The sequence below is a fragment of the Ctenopharyngodon idella genome, chromosome 16 (assembly GCF_019924925.1).
Source record: "Ctenopharyngodon idella isolate HZGC_01 chromosome 16, HZGC01, whole genome shotgun sequence".
Classification (NCBI taxonomy): domain Eukaryota; kingdom Metazoa; phylum Chordata; class Actinopteri; order Cypriniformes; family Xenocyprididae; genus Ctenopharyngodon; species Ctenopharyngodon idella.
In genome coordinates, this window is record NC_067235.1 from 21,255,207 (window position 1) to 21,274,155 (window position 18,949).

At 36.8% G+C, this 18,949-nt stretch overlaps 1 protein-coding gene and 1 long non-coding RNA gene across 2 annotated transcripts in view; one reads left to right on the forward strand and one right to left on the reverse strand.

The window, feature by feature from the left end:
* Positions 1 to 1,970: 1,970 nt before the first annotated feature.
* LOC127497346 (uncharacterized) lies at positions 1,971 to 5,505 on the reverse strand. The gene is made up of 2 exons (XR_007925512.1): positions 2,704 to 5,505; positions 1,971 to 2,553 (listed from the first exon to the last, which is right to left on the reverse strand). It is a non-coding gene; the product is annotated as an uncharacterized LOC127497346 (long non-coding RNA).
* Positions 5,506 to 7,997: 2,492 nt separating this feature from the next.
* Positions 7,998 to 18,949, forward strand: part of me1 (malic enzyme 1, NADP(+)-dependent, cytosolic) — an 82,802-nt gene continuing 71,850 nt past the window's right edge. The window contains exon 1 of the mRNA XM_051866048.1: positions 7,998 to 8,161. Within this exon, the coding sequence (XP_051722008.1) occupies positions 8,033 to 8,161 (129 nt within the window). The 5' untranslated portion in view covers positions 7,998 to 8,032. The remainder of the gene's footprint in view (positions 8,162 to 18,949) is intronic.

The following is an 18,949-nucleotide window of genomic DNA, read 5'->3' on the forward strand; positions in this document are numbered from 1 at the left end:
TTTCAGGAGTTTATTAACAGCCAGGGTGCAGTTGGATAAGCTCACAGGTTACTTAGTTGTTCTGCTAAATCTTAAATGTAATACCAGATTTTCATACAAAGCACTCATTGTCAGATTTGGGAAACTTGTATTTAGGTGTCATAGAAACACAAATTCTTTGCTATTCAAACTTTGCTAACATACTATGCTGCTAATACAGAAGTCAATATACCAAGACAGAAATTTGAAGTGAAAGTGCTTGAATTGCATTATGACATCCGCATAACTGCCAGTAAGCTTCTTGTCTGGCAGAAAGTCAAGTATTTACATATAGCGGAGCATTGCTAAATCACATTGGCCTCCCTATTTGTGCAAGATTACTTCAAAGAACCAAGTTCAAAAGCAGCTCTTATTCCCCCTTGTGTGACCTTTGACCTTCCTTGCATTTTTCAAGCCAGTCACTTTACGGTGTATAGCTGGTTGTCCTTCTCCTTATCTCTCAGTCTGTCTCATTCTCTGTTTTGTATTATTTTTTGCATTGCCCATTCGTGTGCTAGCATGCTTTATTAGTCCCTGCCAAACACGTGCAAACACTTTGTATGATCACGTCAGAAGATTAATCATAGCTGCATCACAGTTAATGAAGGAAAATTTACCATGTTGATATTATGAGCACTATGAAGAACAAGTCGATGAGTTCACTAGGTTTTCCAGGCCAATGGCACCAAAATATATGAAAGAAATTCTGAGTTTTGTACTTAGTAATCCAGATGTTCACAAGCAGAACTGTATATTCTGCTTTGTTTTCTGACTGTGAAATAATCTTATCATTTTTCTTTACATTTTGTAATAGTTATTTACTATATTTTATTTAAAAAATGTATTTAATTGTATATAATTAATTTTATTTAAACATGTATAGATTAAATTAATTTACCCAAAAGTTTTTTGTGAGTCATATTTAAATGTTTTTTTAAATAAATTGTAAATTCCAAAAATACACTCTTAAAAATAAAGGTTCTTTTATTGGAATTGAGGGTTCCATGAAGAACCTTTAACATCCATGGAAACTTTTCAATGCACAAAAGGTTCTTTATTGTGGAAAAGGGTTCTTCAGTTTATTAAGATGTTCTTCACACTAAGAAATAAATGGTTCTTTTAAAAACTGTTCAGTGAAAGGAACAAATAATGGTTCTTCTATGGGATCACTGCGAAAACCCCCTTCTTATAACCTTTATTTTTAAGCGTGTACCTGCATTTTAATGTGAAAATAAATAAATTTTGACCAGGTTTTTGATGATGTGGAATTTCAATGAAAACCGTTGTCCTGATGATGTTTTATTTACAAAGTTTGTGAGGAACACGTTCAAATGATCTATCCAATCAGCACGAGAGGAGGCCTATATTTATATATAGGTGTGTTGGCTATGTTCCTCGACAGTTTTCTGTATACCTCCATCACCCTTACTCCTCACTATTGGCTGGTTCCTATTCCAGCCAGGGATATGGGTGGAGTACTCTGGGTTTAGGCCAAATTCCGAGCTCTCCCCTTGGACAGCATGCCAAATACGCATAATTTTATGATTAGTGTGAACTTGTGAAATTCCCATACATCAAAAAAGGACACAGTTTTCCTTTAAATAACAATGTCAATGGCGACAATTATTAAATTTTTAATGTGTTAAAGGTGGTCTGTTACTGTGTTATTATCTATTTCATCTATTTCAGATAAACCCTCCCCCAAAAGGCATGTAAAAAGAAGTTGGTCACTTTACATCTTTTCCCTTTTTTCCTGCAGCTTATTCTGTAACTTCTGGACAGTTTTTGGACACGCAGCATCATTAAACTTGGGCTTTTCAATTCATATTCAGAGTTCTTTCACTGCTTCTGCACACATTTATAGTTCCATCTTAACTCACCTGCTCTGTAAATGCCCTTTTATCAGTTACGAATATGCAAAGAACAGAATATACTGTATAATTAATGGTGCATTACAGTTTTTCTCGATTGCTTAAACACGTTTCTTGAAACTATGCCTCATATTCTCAAAACAGTAAACACAAATCCATAACGTCTCACCCAATTCCCCAAACATCCTATTTTCAGGTCAAAATGAAGCTCTACACTCAAAACCATTCACTCTTGCTGAAAAACCAAACTTTGCCCTCAGACATCACACACAAGCCCTCAAAAACACACACACTACAACATAGTCTTACACACTGGTGAGATAAATTCAAAACAATACTACAAAAAACAAAAACCAATAATAAGTTGTGTCACTTGTGGTTCTCCCCCTCAAAGAACTTTTCACATGATGAACATGTGTATACATTTGCACATTTTTTATTCCTTAATGTACTGTACAGTACAATACACCAAACAACAAAAAATATCCTGCCCCAGCATCACATCTTTGGTCTGGGACAGGCCAGAGAATCTCGTCAACATCACAGGCTGTACTGGCCCTATCCAGGCAGCGGGGGGGAAATCCTCTTGCATGCCTGATCCACCCCTGGCACGCATCAACTGAAATGTATAGTCAGGCTTCTTCCATTCCATTGTCTCTGTGTCCTACAAAAATAGAAGTACTGATTACTGTAACTGTAACACATCCTTTTTACAAAATGGAAGCAGACAGAAACACTATCGGTATGTAAGGCACTTTGATGCATGTGTTGTAACACTCAAAAGTTACAGTAGAGTACACTGAGGTACACCTACCTGTTTTCCTCCCTGAAGGTTCTCATGATCGAGGCGATGGTGAAGCAACTTAAGTTTGGCTGAACTCACTGCCCAGCCTCCCTCATAGTCATACCATGGACAAGGACATGGTCAACTAGTGGCACGAATTTCATCTGAGACTCCTTGTCTCCTTGCACCTCATCCTCATCCTCTTCCCTCACCTCTTCCTCCACTCTTTACCACTCTTGCTCATCCTCTTCCTCCTCCTCTCTGGTGTCCTCGACCTTTTCAGTCATGTCTCTCTGGATCCATTGTTCCAAAACTGAATGAACTGACTCGGGCTCTTTTATCTCTCTATTGAAGGTTCTGATTGGTTTGTGATAAATTTTGACTCTTAGTGTTTCCACATGGGTAACTGTGTGCTAATTGAGCTCAAGCTATGCTGACCTGAGTGAACAATATTGAATGCTAGTGCTTTCTAAATGACAACATGGTGTAGGCAATGAGAAATGAAAGAATTTGTGTGTAGAGTTTTGAAGTGACAGTTCAACAAATCTGATTCATGTGTCAAAAAGGAGAATAGTGTTTATAGTTTAGGGAAATGGGTGTGCTTTTTGATAAATGCCGTTATGATTTTGAAATTTTAGTTCAAAAGCCTGGTTATAGTGTTTAAGCAATCGAGAAAAACTGTATATTGAGTAAAAAAAATCTCTCTGTGTTTGAGCATTTCCCTCTTGATGGAGCTCAGTGGGGTCTTCTATTAGAAACACCACACCATACAATGTGTTTCATTGAGACAATGTTTATGTATTTGTCTAAAGCAGAACTAAACAACTGTGCATTGTTTTATTCCTAAGTGAACAGTGAGGCAAAAAATGGCAACTTTGGCAAGACCGTTTTATGGCATTTTAAAGTCTTGTTCTTTCCATTTCCCCACCTCTTCTGATTCAATTACTCTCTCCCAACTCCCTGAACCACCAACTGCTAAATCTTTTCACTTTGTTCCTAAATATAGTATTACTTTCTAGCACATAATCCATGTTGCATTCGTAGTTCTAGCCTATTCCAAATTATCCATGCAATTTCCGTTATTAGCACAGAGGGATCCTCTTACTCCCACTGTGGGTTCTCATTGAGAAACTCTCCACTGATACAGTTTGCATTGGCAGGTATACATCACGGCACAGGGAGTATAATTTCCTCATTCCTGGAAATCTAGGTGTTTTGGTCCACACTATGTAAGTATGTGAGTGTGTGTGTTAATATCATACATCACAGCTGCAGCAACACCAGGTGTTGGTTTTCAGGGGTTAGGGAGGAAGTTCAGCAATCCTCTGTAATCAAGAACATCCTTCAATGTCTTTTTCTGGAGCTATGTAGATATTTCCCTCATCCTGCTGATCTCTGGTCAGTGTTGTGGTTTTGATTCTGATCGAAGAGCTCAGTGTTGTATTTAAAGACCCAGAGGACTCAAACAGCCTAAATCTGGGAATAGAGCATGTCATAGGAGGCTCCTGGAATTCCTGCATGGAATCACTAAACCTTATCGTTTAATTGAACACCTTTGCAAATATAATTATACACAGCCGGAAGCAAATCCTGTTATTATGAACCAGATAACACAGAGTGTGCACAGATAATTGCATGTTTACCCTGATGTTAAACATATTGTTCTGAAAGTACAAATAATAGCAATACTAGCTTGACAACTGGACTTTTGGGAAAAACCATTCCTTATGCGTGAAGAAGTAGAAGAAGAAATATGAAGAAAAGAAGAAACTGAGGCTTTTTTTTCTTTTTGCTGATAAACTGCTTGTGGTGTAAGGCTGCTTAGTCTTGGTATATAAAGCTGTCCAGTATTATAGTAAGGTAATCTAAAAAGTACAGGTGAAACAAAGTTTCAGACACCGTTTAGAGAATAGTACAAGCTAGAACAGGGAGAGATTAAGGAATAGTGAAGTTTTTTTTGTTTTGTTTTTTTCTCAGCAGAGATTTTCAGCTGTTTCTTGAATATTGTCAGGAATTCGGCATTACGATTAGGGTTGGGAAGATCATTCCACCAGCAAGGAACAGTGAATGAAAACATTCTGGAAAGTGAAATTCATGGTTTGAAATGTATCAGCAAAAGCAGTCCAAAAAAGCCTCTGTTTTAATATTGTTTATATTTTACACACTTGTTTCAATAGCATTTAACATATTCAATATTGTTTTAATTTTATTTCCTAACTTGTGTACTCTAGCTTATAGATTTTGGAGTTGTGTAACACTTTCTGCAAAAATATTTTTCATATTTTTTTTTGTTTGTTTTTTTAAAGATTTTGGAAATGTATTTTATTGCCAATTGAAGTACATTTAGATATACATGTTGACATTTGAAAGTTTAAATAAAATATATTTTCAATTTGAAAAAAAAAAAAAAAAAAATCCTAAAGTTGTGCTGTTTCCAAAGTATTTTGCACATATTTGTAATATATTTTGTCCAGAATTTTCATTTTTATAGGACTGCAAATATTTTGGGCTTATGATAAATTGCATTTGTAAGTCACTTTGGATAAAAAGTGTCCTCTAAATGGCTAAATATAAATTTCCTTTATGTACTGAATTACATGTTCCATTTTTATTCGTAAAACTGCAGATGTTATTTAAGATATTATTCATTTACCACAGTCAACAGCTTTATTATATTGCCCTGTTGGTGTAGTGTGAAATAAAAAATGAACTGAATGTTCTCCTATCTGAGCCTCATTGTGCTTTTATCTGAGCCTCTGTACCACAGTCTTGCCCAATGTATCGCTCCATTTATAACTCTGTGCAACATAGTGTTTGGACAGCTAGTGTTTGTCTTTTTGTGATCTAATTTATAAGGCCTATGATTCTCTGAAAAACCACCCTTTTACAATATATTTAGTAGAATAAATATTTGATTTGTTTTGCAAGCTAGGATTATATTTAGTGACATCATCTCGAACTTGGCACTGTCATGTCTGGTTTGCTCCCTGTTCTTGTAAATCATTTCCAATCTATTTCTGACATGTTTAATCACCTCATACGGAGAAGAGCCTCCTGATATCACATTTATCCTATTTAAACAGACAGTTCTAGACATTATTCTATAATATTTTCTATATCTATTTTGTTCTAATAGTTGCATTATATACTAAAATCATTTTATACAAATAAAATTAAATAAAATTAAATATTATATTATATAGTGATATTTGGTAATATATTATTTTTATCATATGACATTTTTGACCCAGGTATAGATTTAAATGGGTTAAAGTTAGCTTTGTTTTTTAGGGTTAAAATAAGGAAGGACATGAAAAAGTCTGAATGAATGAAACTGTGTAACTGATAAAAACTGATAAACTGGCGTAACTGATAAAAGCCGGAAGCTAATTATTTTAGATTATAAAGTTTTAAATATGTATATTTTTCTTACAAAAACCCATCACTTCACTTTAAAAGGCCTTTATTAACCCCCCCAGAGCCATGTGGATTACTTTTATGATGGATGGATGCACTTTTTTTTTTGGCTTCAAAATTGGGCCCCCCATTCACTGACATTATATAGCTTGGAAGAGGCAGGATATTTTTAAATATATCTCTGATTGTATTCGTCTAAAAGAAGAAAGTCATGTACACCTTGGATGACTTGAAGGTGAGTAAATCATGCGGTAAATTTCATTTTTGGGTGAACTATCCCTTTAACTTCACTATCTCCTACATTTAGACTGTGCAAAGCCAAGATAACATGACATGGGCCTGGGGCTAAAAGGAATGCACTTGAACAAGCTGCCCTTGAGTCACACTTCATACAGGGAAGTGCCTGAAGGTCACAGAATATCCATTAGCTTCCTTAATGAGCCAGTTCCTTAATGCCACGCCATTATTTTTACTTTCTCTTATATGTATCTGGAAAAGAGACAGGCTTACTATCTATATATTTGTTCATATGGGAACAGTAATGGTATGCACAAGCAATTTCAACATTTTTGCCCCTGGCATGTAGTGTTGGATCAGGGCCAAATGCCCTGGGCTTTTCACAGCAGTCACAGTGACTAAGCGTCTTTGTAAGAGGACACTAACTGCTAAGTCTGTAAGAATGCACATCCCAGCATACTGTACAAACCAGATATCTTGTACACTTGTGAACACACACACACACACACACACACACACATTCAGGCCAGGGTTCAGCCAGAGCACTGCTCTCAGACATGCTCATTTGTGAAACATGATCTTTCTTATCATTACGAGACAGTTCAGCTAATTCAATGGCCTTGTGCAATGTAAGGTGAGTGAGGTAATGCTCACAGTGACACAAAGACATACACTATCTTAATCTATAGTTCTATAGTCCATATGGGAACAATAAGCTTTGTATTCAAAAATCTGATGAGAGGAGAATTCAGGCACAGCTGCAATAAAGGTTTTTTTTTTTTTTTTGGTGCAATATGCATCAGGCGATCTAAGGACGAGACTCCCTTTTACCTAGTCGTCCCATTACAGTGTCTTACTCAGCAATTTTGCATCATTCAAAGCCATATTACCTCACTCAGAGCAACTTGCACAATGACATCTGGGTTGTGAATTTGCAACCTTGCTCATCACCTGACACCACACCATACACCAGTTTGTTTGTATTTTTTTCGTAAATCAATATACAAATTGTTGATTAAGATTAAAGTAATATATCAGAAATAAATGGTTAGGTATAGACCATGGATAGTTGTCACATTATAATTTTTCTCAGGTTGGGTTTTAGGTCACATACCTTTAAAACTTGGCAGCAGATTGAACATTTGTTATTGGCAAGGCAACTGTTCATTTAATATAGGTCGACAATTTGTGGACCACTGGGGTACTGTCACAATTAAACCTGCTTTTATATGATATTCTGTAAAGTAAAAAAGTTATGAACTATATTCTACTGTGGTTTTACTGTGTTACTTACCTAACATCTATAGCAAAATATGACACTGAAAATCTAAGTTTGGATGTCACTTTTTTTTGTCAAGTTTTTAAACCAACTTGTAAAACCACTGCTTAAGAAAATACACATTTGTATAACTAATACTGACTCAGAATCTGCAATACAGACATTGTGACAACTAGCCCCGGTCTCGTTTTTTTTCTGTTTCAAAATGTGAAAGTTATTTTGAAACAACGCGTGAAAATATTACGTAAATCCTATAATGTTCTGACTCAGACAAGATTTGCAAGGCTATTATCGACTTTTACAGCTAATATTGGCGATAACGACAAACACGCAACCGCTGTTGACACTCTCGCTGTGTAACGTCTTCCTGTCTGTGATGCAGCGCGTGCACTTGTTGAGTTCAGCGCTATTTAAAGGGGAAGCAGCATGGCACACGCTTTAGTCAAACAGGAATCTGTCGAGTGGGAGATGCAGAAGTCAGCAGACCAAACCAAGACCTTTGTTTACACCAAGAAGAGGGGGTATGAAGTTACACGCAACCCCCACCTGAATAAGGTAAAATAAATTAGTTGTTTTAATAACTTTTGGACGTTTTTTTTCCCTAAATAACATTTTGTGTTGACTGTTTCCCAATACGACAGTAGGGCAGTGGATATCAGTTTCAAGAGGAACTATATTTAGACTTAAAGGGCCACACGCTCGCTTTGTTTGCGGTTGCTGCTTGTGTTTAAAGCAAGTCCGTTTGTAGTTTACAGGTACTCTTGAACTGACGTGGGCCATGACGTGCCATCTTCAGGATCAGTACGAAGTTTTCTTTTAACATCTATAGTCTACATTTACAGTTTTAATCCGTACGAATCCTAATATTAAGCCTCATATTTTGCTAGACAATATAAAGAATAATATAAGACCCATAAACCTTATTTTAATAATCTTTTGGTAAGATCAACAGCAGCCTCTGTCCAAGGTGCTGACCAGTGGTTGCTATGGCATCACCTCAAGAAATCGCACCGGATGCGACCGTGATGCTGCAGAGCTAAAATATTTACTTTATTTGCTTGTATGTTCGTGCTATGTATCATACATGTATTGAGTTAAAAACTAAAAATGTTTACATTAACAGGGTTATAATCACATTTTCTAATGCAAGTTCTTGAATTGTAGTTAAAATATTCACTCTTTGGATCATGAAGTGCCTAGCTCTCCAATGTTCCAATAATTACAGCTAATTTGTTAAAATAAAGGTTTAGCCCTGCCTTTCCACCTCCTAGTTCAGTGGTAACTTGTGTATATTATTAGTAGCCTACAGACTTTTTTTATCTAATTAAAAAAAATGCTTAAGGAAACAAATTCTAGTGATTGAAATAACTGCACTTTTTTCATTCTGACCTTGAATGTAAACATTATTGACCTCGAGCAATCGATTGTTTTGTTTTTTTGTTTTTGTTTTTTTGGAGGATTCTGTTTAGCTTCTTCTCTTTATTTAGTGTGATGACATTCAAACCTCCTAAAACAACATTAGAAAAAGAGCAAACAAGAGCCTGGCATGATTCACTATGTTTTTAATTTTTAATCTGCTACCATACTACCAATTGATTGAGAAAACAGTTAAAGGGATAGATCAATGATTGCCCTTTGGAATTTATTTTCAGGGCTTTTTTTTTATTCAGGCATGTAACAAAACAAAGAGCATCATCCATTAATGTGAAATACTACAAATGAATCAAGTAATTGAAATAAATTCTTAATTGGAGAAGTTATTGCTGTTACCTTAAAATCAAATTATAGTTCTTGTAAATAATGCACATGATATCATAACATATTAAGAGTAAATGCTCTATTAGAATATATTTTTGGCTAGTTATCACATTATTTAGCCCTCTGTCTGCCATAGTAGATTGAGATGTCTATTTTAATTATTTGGACTGTTTTTTCCACATTCAGAGATGATTTTCAAAAACCCTTTATATTAGCAACGCATTTAACAAAACGCGCCTCTGAGACAGTGAATACAGATTTTTCTGCTACAGGTTGCTGTAGCAGAAAAAAGTACAAGAGACTGAAAGGGTTAGTTCACCCAAAAATGAAAATTCTGTCATTAATTACTCACCCTCATGGCGTTCCACACCTGTAAGACCTTCGTTCATCTTCGGAACACAAATTAAGATATTTTTGTTGAAATCCGATGGCTCAGTGAGGCCTGCATAGCCAGCAATGACATTTCCTCTCTCAAGATCCATTAATGTACTAAAAACATATTTAAATCAGTTCATGTGAGTACAGTGGTTCAATATTAATATTATAAAGCGACGAGAATATTTTTGGTGCGCCAAAAAAACAAAATAACGACTTATATAATGATGGCCGATTTCAAAACACTGCTCCAGGAAGCTTCGTAGCGTTATGAATCAGCGTGTCGAATCATAATTCGGATCGCATGTCAAACCGCCAAACTGCTGAAATCGCGTGACTTTGGTGCGAACCGCTGATTTGACATGCTGATTCATAATACTCCGAAGCTTCAGGAAGCAGTGTTTTGAAATCGGCCATCACTATATAATTCGTTATTTCGCTTTTTTGGCGCACCAAAAATATTCTCGTTGCTTTATAATATTAATATTGATATTGAACCACTGTACTCACATGAACTGATTTAAATATGTTTTTAGTACCTTAATGGATCTTGAGAGAGGAAATGTCATTGCTGGCTATGCAGTCCTCACCGAGCCATCGGATTTAAAAAAAAAGGTCCTGATATATATCAAGGTCCTGATATAGTTACGGCAACGTTTTTTTTTTTTTTTTTTCGCTTAGAATTAAAATGAAGAAGATCCAGATGTTGTCCACGATGCTGAGAGCGACGTTTACATGAATGTGCTGCGCGCTTTTCTCTTAACAAAATAAACACAACAAAAATGACAGCTGTGAGAAAGTACCAGTTAAGAAAGCATCTGATCATAGCGATGTGGATGTGTTTGCACGAGCTCTGCAATTCATCAGCATCATGTCGACAGATGAGGTAATTAAAATTACATGATAGTTTGATTATAAAGTATATTTGAGACTACAGACTATAGATCTGACTATGTGACACTAGTTAATCCCTTTTCTTTGCTTGACACATTGACATTACAATATGGCTGCTTCGGGATTATCCTGTACATTGTATAAGCATTCATTTAATGTGTTATTGAACGGAAGAGGGTCTCTGGGGAGCGCGCGCAAACGTCATATGATATCCTTTTGATTTTCCCAACAAAACCGTGTCCTTCTCATAAAAATGTTTCTACAGGCTTTCATAGACAATCTAGGAAGTAAGGGAGATCTCGTTTTTTTTTAAGTTTGTTACAAGCTGTTCACACATTGGCAATTAAAAAGCGATTAATACATGAAAATTCTTACATTATATAGCCCATTAAAGGGATAGTTTACCCAAAAATGAAAATTCTGTCATCATTTACTCATCCTCAAGTTGTTCAAACCTGTATATATTTCTTTGTTCTGCTAAAATAAAAAATAAATAAAGTATTATGCAAATGAGATAAAAAGTAAAGTATATATATATATATATATATATATATATATATATATATATATATATATACTTTACTTTTTATCTCATTTGCATAATACTTTATTTATTTTTTATCTCATTTGCAGTTATATTTATTAGAGTTTATCTGTCACTGTTTGATCCTCAGTTGTATCTCACTGTCCCTGACCTTTGGTTAATTTCTTTTTGGACTTCTGTTCTTCAGTCTTCCGCTGCGTGTGCCTGCACTCTGCACTTTTGTTTTCATTAAGGTAGACTTTATGTCCTCCTGAACCCTTTGCGTCAGTTTCCCGTGCTGAAATGAAGGACCGTAGTCTGATCAAACGTCACGTCTTTTGGCACTCTGCCACAGGTCAGGTACTGATGACAACACAGCATGCTGCCTGTCGTTAAGGTTAATGACTTCTAATCTGCACAAGAGATGCCCCAGAATGAGGTCATATTTTCAAACCAGGTGCACACTACCAGAAAGTTCTGAAAGGTTTCTTTATGTATACGTGAATGCATAGGGTTGGTTGAGGTATGAAGATTTTTTAGTGCACACTCATTTCACAGTCATTTCAGCTATGTTGACCCTGGCTAAAAAATAACATTTTCATAGGCCTATAAATGATGCAAAGGCACTCTTTAATCAGAACTGGCTATTGAAGTAAGACATTTTCAGTGACCCACTCATTATAGAGGTCATGATGCTGTTTTTCAAGAATATAGGCTGTGTTTTTACATCATGTTAATCTGAAAAGGTCTTTCTGTACCTGTGAGATGTTAAATATTTATACCTGAGATATTGAGTTCAAAAGCTCCTTACTGCAAAATAAAATAAACTAAGTGTTGGCGTGTGGCTCAGGGGCATGTTGGGGGCACAGTGTCGATTTCAACTGATTTTCAGTTGATGTGCCATTTTGTTTAGCCAGCTAAATTCACTTTAGATAAACTAACTTATGATCGCATACAGTATGATTTCAAAGTAAAGTGCCCAAAGATGTTTTTTGTTTTTTAAAGGATTAGTTCTCTTAGTTCACCAGGAAAAGGGACAATGGACAGTAATAAAGTAACATCTTAAAGCATTTTCTGATAATATACTCACCCCCATGTCATCCATGGCAAGATGTTTATGTCTTTCTTTCTTCAGTCAAAAAGAAATTAAGGTTTTAGAGAAAAACATTCCAGGATTTTTCTCCATATAGTGGACATCAACAGAGTTCAACGGGTTGACGGCCCAAGTTGCTCTTTCAATGCAGCTTCAAAGGGCTCTACACGAACCCTGCTGAGGAATAAGGGTCTTATCTAGTGAAACGATCGGCCATTTTCTATAAAAAAAATAAAAATTATATACTTTTTAAACACAATTTCTTGTCTTGCACTAGCTCTGCGATGCACCATGCATTACGTAATCACGTTGGAAAGCTCTCGTGTTACATAGGTGGAGTACCACGGTAGGGCGAAAAACTCATGCAAGACAAGCATTTGTGGTTAAAAATTATATAATTAATATTTTTTTTAGAAAATGACTGATCGTTTCGCTGGATAAGACTCTTATTCCTCGTCTGGGATTGTGTAGAGCCCTTTGAAGCTACAGTGAAACTGCAATTTGGACCTTCAACCCGTTGAACCCTGTTGAAGTCCATTATATGGAGAAAAATCCTGGAATGTTTTCCTCAAAAACCTTAATTTCTCTTCGACTGAAGAAAGAAAGACAAACATCTTGGATGACGTGGGGGTGAGTAAATTATCAGGAAATTTTAATTCTGAAGTGAACTAATCCTTCAAGGTGTCACTTGATTACTGTCTATTGTCCCTTTTCCTGGTATCAAAAAAAAAAAAAAAAAAAAAAAAAATCATGGATTAATGGCTCTCATTAATGCAGCTCCTGTGCCTGTGGTGCTATAAGTTGCCAGACTGGTGCCACAACTTAAAGCTCATGTGGTGCTTTGGGGTGTGAGAGCAATTCTAACGCTTTCATGTTTTTATGACATGGCTTTCCAGTTCCACCCATGTCCCTGACTCTAATGAGCTAAATTCAGTGTTATTGTCTTGTTTTACAGACAGAGACATGATTTAATGAGATTAATTAAAAGAGAGGCCTTGGGTTTTGCTCTGTCTTTGCTGAAGGCGTCAGGAAAATTGTGTGCAATGTGAAATCTCTGCCATTAAAAGGAAGGAAAGACGATTACATAAACAAATGAACCTCCACCATAAAAGACTGTGTGCGATTGATATCATAATTAGCACAGCAATTAGCAAGCAGCATTATGTCAGATTCAGGGTCGAGGTCCATTCAGAGCTAAATTGAGAATGGATGCAGGATGTTTGGGACTATATTTACAAGTGAGTATCACTAGGGCGTTTACTACTAGTTTACTACTTTTGTCTGTCAGCTCCTAGTTCTGTTAGTTAAATACGTGTTATTGGGGACGATAAAAAGAGGAGTGTGTGTATCTGTATTAGCCTGCTTGTAATCTCTCAATCTCTGTTTATTTAATTTAAAACTCTCATGCATCATTAATGATCTGCAATCTAACCATCCTTTGGTCCTGTTTGTCCCAGGTATTTGTTTTATCTGGGTCACGGCACCAATGTGACTGTGTGTGTTTGTGTGTGGATGGATTAACGCTGAGAGCAGGTGGATGGTCACTCCATGTCTCTTTTACTGTGCCTGGGATAGACAGGACCAAAGGTTGATTAGATTGCAGAGCATTGATGATGCATGAGAGTCTTGTCTTAAATGAAATAAACAGAGATTCAGAGTTTACAAGTAGGCTAATACACACACTCCTCATTTGACTAGGAGCTCACAGACAGAAGTAGTAAACTTGTGTGTAGTATAAAAGTCCAACTTTGCGCTTGAAAACAATCCAAACTTAGTTATTAGGAGCAATCATCAAAGCAGCTTACCAGCAGCGAGGCATCGTGAGACTGCTGCCAATTATGTAGCACCGCCCCCTAATAAAATGTAATTCAAGCAGTGCAACAACCAATGGTGAGTTTCCATATTTATGCATGAATTAAACATTATTTAAACTCTGTTATACATAGATAGATAGATAGATAGATAGATTGATTCAGAACCTGGTGCAAATTTCTCCCTTAGTTCGGTTCATTTATAAACAAACACAGCAATCGCCCTCGAATCCACACCAAAACAGTTTCACTGAGATCGCCTGAATGAGGTGATCTCGGCCTGATTGAAAACGAATTTTGGAGTGGTTTGTTTTAAGTGAGAAAGCAATCCGACCCAACGGACCAACGAACTAAGAACCAACTAACTATATAACTATATGTTATATAAAAAGCAGTAGTGTCTGATTCTGTGAGTTTTTGTGGTTGAAAACCAAAGAGCACCTCTTCATCTGAGTAATTGCTATATATAATTAAGTATATATCATTTTAAATATAGTTAAAAATATAACTTATCAGTCAGAGCAGGAATCAAGGCTACATTCATATAAATGTTTGCGTGTGTAACGACAGCTATAGATAAAGCCACAATAAGCCTGTGGAGCAAATTTGTCATTCCATCTTGATGGATGACAGAGGAACGTAAACACATGAATTCTGACCAATAAGATGACGGTTTTAATCACATGTGATTTGCATAAACACATTTTGGTATGCTCTGAAATGAGAGAATGAAGAACCGAGAACCAAGAAGAAAATGCAACATTGTAATAAATTAAGTCCCTGTTTCAGAACAAAGAAAACGATCTACAGGTGTGAAAATGCCCTAGTGATACTCGCTTGTAAATACAGTCCCACATCGAGTGAAACATTTGCTCTTTCATGCAGATTTCTGAAAAACCAACCTTCAGAACTCATGAACCAAAACAAGGAAATTAAGAGAGAAGGTAGGAAATGACCCCTGAGAGGAGCTGTGCAAGGCTGTACACTCGGTACTCTGTGGTTCTCCAGTGGCGCATTGTTGCCTTCCCATGGGCCCAGCGATCACAGGGCTTGAGTGTTCTCACTTTTTCTCACTCTTAGCTGCAGAGAAGCATGGGACAACATGCTAATTGATGCTGTGGGATTGAAAATGTAGAGGCCTCACGTCCGCAAGCTGGAGTTTACGGAGCACCCCTCCCCGGTATCCCCTCTGACCTCCTCCCTTCTCAACAGCCCTTCCCTGTGTCTGCCTGAAGTGCAGGCAGGATATTATCCTTGTGTTTGTGGGAAGCTTTGCACAGTAAGAGACGAGAGTGAGGAGAAAGAGGTCTCTGTGGAGCAAAGGACAGAAAGAGGGAGCTGCTCTGCTCTCTACAGACCTCCTCTGTGTCTCTGCTTTATCTCTCATTAATGACCGCCTGTGTGAATCGAGGCCAACAGCACTAGCCTCTGGCTTCACGCCATGCCAGAGATTGAAAACGCAAACAACGCAGCACAAAACTCTCCTAGCATCCAAGCCGAGATCTTGTTTCACATGGGGAAATGTGCTTTTAGGAGCACAGGTGACTAACAGATGCCCATTCAACTTGCTTTTGAAAACAAGAGCTCAGTTGGAAATGTGGCACCTTCTGGGTTGAGCTTTGGAGACTTTAAGGCCCCCTTGTGGTTGTTATTTGTGCCAATTGCCTCAAAGTGGCAATGAACTATTGTTACAGGGAAAGAGCTATTTGGGAAAGTCTATCTGTTAGCTATCCCAATTATTTCAATTGCAGTTGCTACGCGATTTATAATGTTCACGACAACTGATGACCATAAAATAAAAATGATTTTGGTAGCCATGTACAGTAGTGTAGTTCCAGCATCTACCAGCAGGGGCTAAATGGACCAGGCTAACCAGAGCATTGACCCCATTGGTTAGTGATCTTGCTATCATCAATCCAGAGTGGGATTGGCTGTAGCATTCTCATGACAACAACCTTCTTTGCGGTTGTGGAAAGAATTGTCTAAATTGGACAATTGTGTCCTATTTTAAACCTGCTGTCTTACATCTTCCTCCCCCACACACATACTTGTCTTGTCACAAACGTTGTGTGTTTAATCTCAAAGGGGGTTGAGGTATACCATAAGAAGTATAGTTTTGCATTGAAATGAAAGCATATAGGTGAGGTAAATAAAATAAGCAAAAAGCCAAAGGCTGTCAAGTGTAACCAAGCACTGAGCTTTTCATTTCTCCACTGTAAAGTAAAGAAAGCCCATATTTTGGTAGTGCAGTATCGTTGTTCAAATTGAATGTTCTTTTTCCCTTGAAGGTTAAGCGTGAAAGGTTTGAATCTTGCTTGATTCTGATATTCTGACTTTTTCTTTTAATGAACCAGATAAAGTAGCATTTGTCAGTACATCACTAATATTTGGTTGCACAATTTGTCACAGTTTCATTGTCTGCATGAATCAATTTAAATTTATATAATGTAGGTTTACTTAGCCATTGGTATTGGGAGAAAATGAATAATTTTAATTGGCTATATCAGGAATTCACGTTCAGACATGTTGGATATTCATCATCACAAGCATTATATTTTCATCCATCCTTGATTTTTTTTTTTTTAATTTAGCGCTATACTAAATTAAAAATTACTTAATTTGCTGTTGTATACCAGAAAATTATCAGACAATTTACAAAAAAATGTTTAATGCAGTAATATTTTTAATAGTTTGTCAAAGATACTGTATATATACAGTGATATGTTGCACTGTACTTTATATAACCCAAGTTTAAATCCTGCTCAGTCCTTCATATTTTCATTGCATTCAATTTATTTCCACAGACAAAAATGTAGATTTTTTGGGGGGTTAATCTTAACATTTTTGTGTGTGTGTGTGTGTGTGTGTGTGTGTTTGAGTGTTGGCAGAGACCATTACATTTTCATCTCTTCCCTTGCCATATGCTTTCTTCCAGAATGATTTAAAAGAAGATGCAGGTGCTTTCATTTGAATTCTAATGTTTTACCCTTCAGATGCAGAAGGGTGCATAAAGTAAATCTTAATTGAAGAAAAAGCCCAACTTTATGCTGAACCACCATGGGACCTGATTTTAAAATGTTTCATGCCAGAAACTAATGGGTTTGTTTTTGACATTAAAATTAACAGATGTTTGGTTGGCATCTCAGACAATTTAATTAGCTGCACTTCTACCCTATAAGCTCTAGAAATGTTCTCAGGGCACTGAGAATGCAAGATAACGTGAGCTTCTGTCTACCACTTTTTAATGGATTGTGCTGTAAATCACAGAATACTGTATGTGTGGGCATTACAGAAGATAGGGACAGAATCTCAGCTGCCTATACATGCAGATGAGATTCTTATAAATGTGTGTGTTGAGTCAGTATGCTAATGAAAGGTTGATGGAACAGACTTCGTTTTGTCTGGCCGGAGAGCATCTAAGCTCTCAGAGAGGGTCAGGTGCTGTTGTCGGTCACCTCTTTCTAGGTGGGCTCCAGTAGTGTGTATAGATGTATGGCAGCCCAGGTGTGCCCAGGTGCATATAGGAGAGGAGACTGACCACCCACATGGTAGCGGTAAAGCATTCCAGTGCTATGTGAGTGAAGTGGTTAAATGAGAAAAGTGCCCTACTGTTCACAGAGAGATTAAGTGCCAGTCACCCTTATCCAACTCCTCTACACACATACATACACAAGCATGCATGCATAGAACAGCCTTCTGATCTCCCTGCTCATTTGGCCTTCACATTTTTCCCTTTGACAAATTGCAAAGTTCCAGACAGTGTTTCAGCAGAACAGTATTTCTAACTGAGACATGATGCAATTCATTAGTATAATTTAGCTTGGAAATGATTAGCCTCAGATATTAGAATACATTTTTACCATAATATGTACAGAAGGCAGTTTTAATCCTATGTGTATACTATGCGTTTGAACACTAACACATTTTCAAAAATTTTTTTTGGTCAATAAAATCAGATGACAATGATTGTTTTGGTGACCACAATAGCAAGTAGTTTGCCATAGCTGGATTTTTCCATGTGTAAATGTTCAGCTAACGATAGGTAGACATGTTTACCAGACTTCTTATCAAGAAGATATTAACCTGATAAAATATATTTGATTTGATTTAGTGTTGTTAAAATAGTTCCCAGAATTTTTTTTTTTTTTTAAAGTGCCTCATGCCAAATAATTAACCCATCTTATGATTTGCACAGTTATATACAATAGCCTGAGCATAGTTCTCCCACAATATGATGAGATCTCCAAATGATTTCTATTTCTATTTTTTAGTATAGAATTTTTCTATTTTTTTTTAGTATTTATCCAGTTTGTGCAAATACAAAGTTCTGTCATGAAACTCTAGATGGCACAGGTTAATAGGTCTTTTAACTCAATCTGCTCGTAATCACATCGTTATTTATAGGGCTCAGCTGATTGGTTCCTGCTGTATCAGTAGCCAATGAGCTTGCGTGCTCAACCTTCAAAATATTTTGGTAGCAATGCCTTAGCACTGCAGCGCTTCAGAAACCCTCCACCTTCCCCAGCTCCACCTGTATAGGTCTGCTACAGGTAATTCATGTACACTATATTGCACAGCAGCAGCATCTCTTACCTGCTCACAGCAGTGTGTCGTGAATGTATTGGCAGTAGCAAGTCCCGTACTTGCACTGCAGCAGCAATAAAGGCAGCAGCAGCGTAGCAGATCTGTTCCGCCAAGACCAAACATACAACATTGTCATACCCATTACCATGCCAAACACTCCGAGAGTTTTCATGACAGAAATGTATTCATTCTTTGTAATCCTTTGAGGTTATTTGAACTAATTTACACAATATACTAATTTACACAATATACTCTTTCTACATGTTACATCGATACACCAGTAGGTGGCGGCAAGTGCTGTCTGT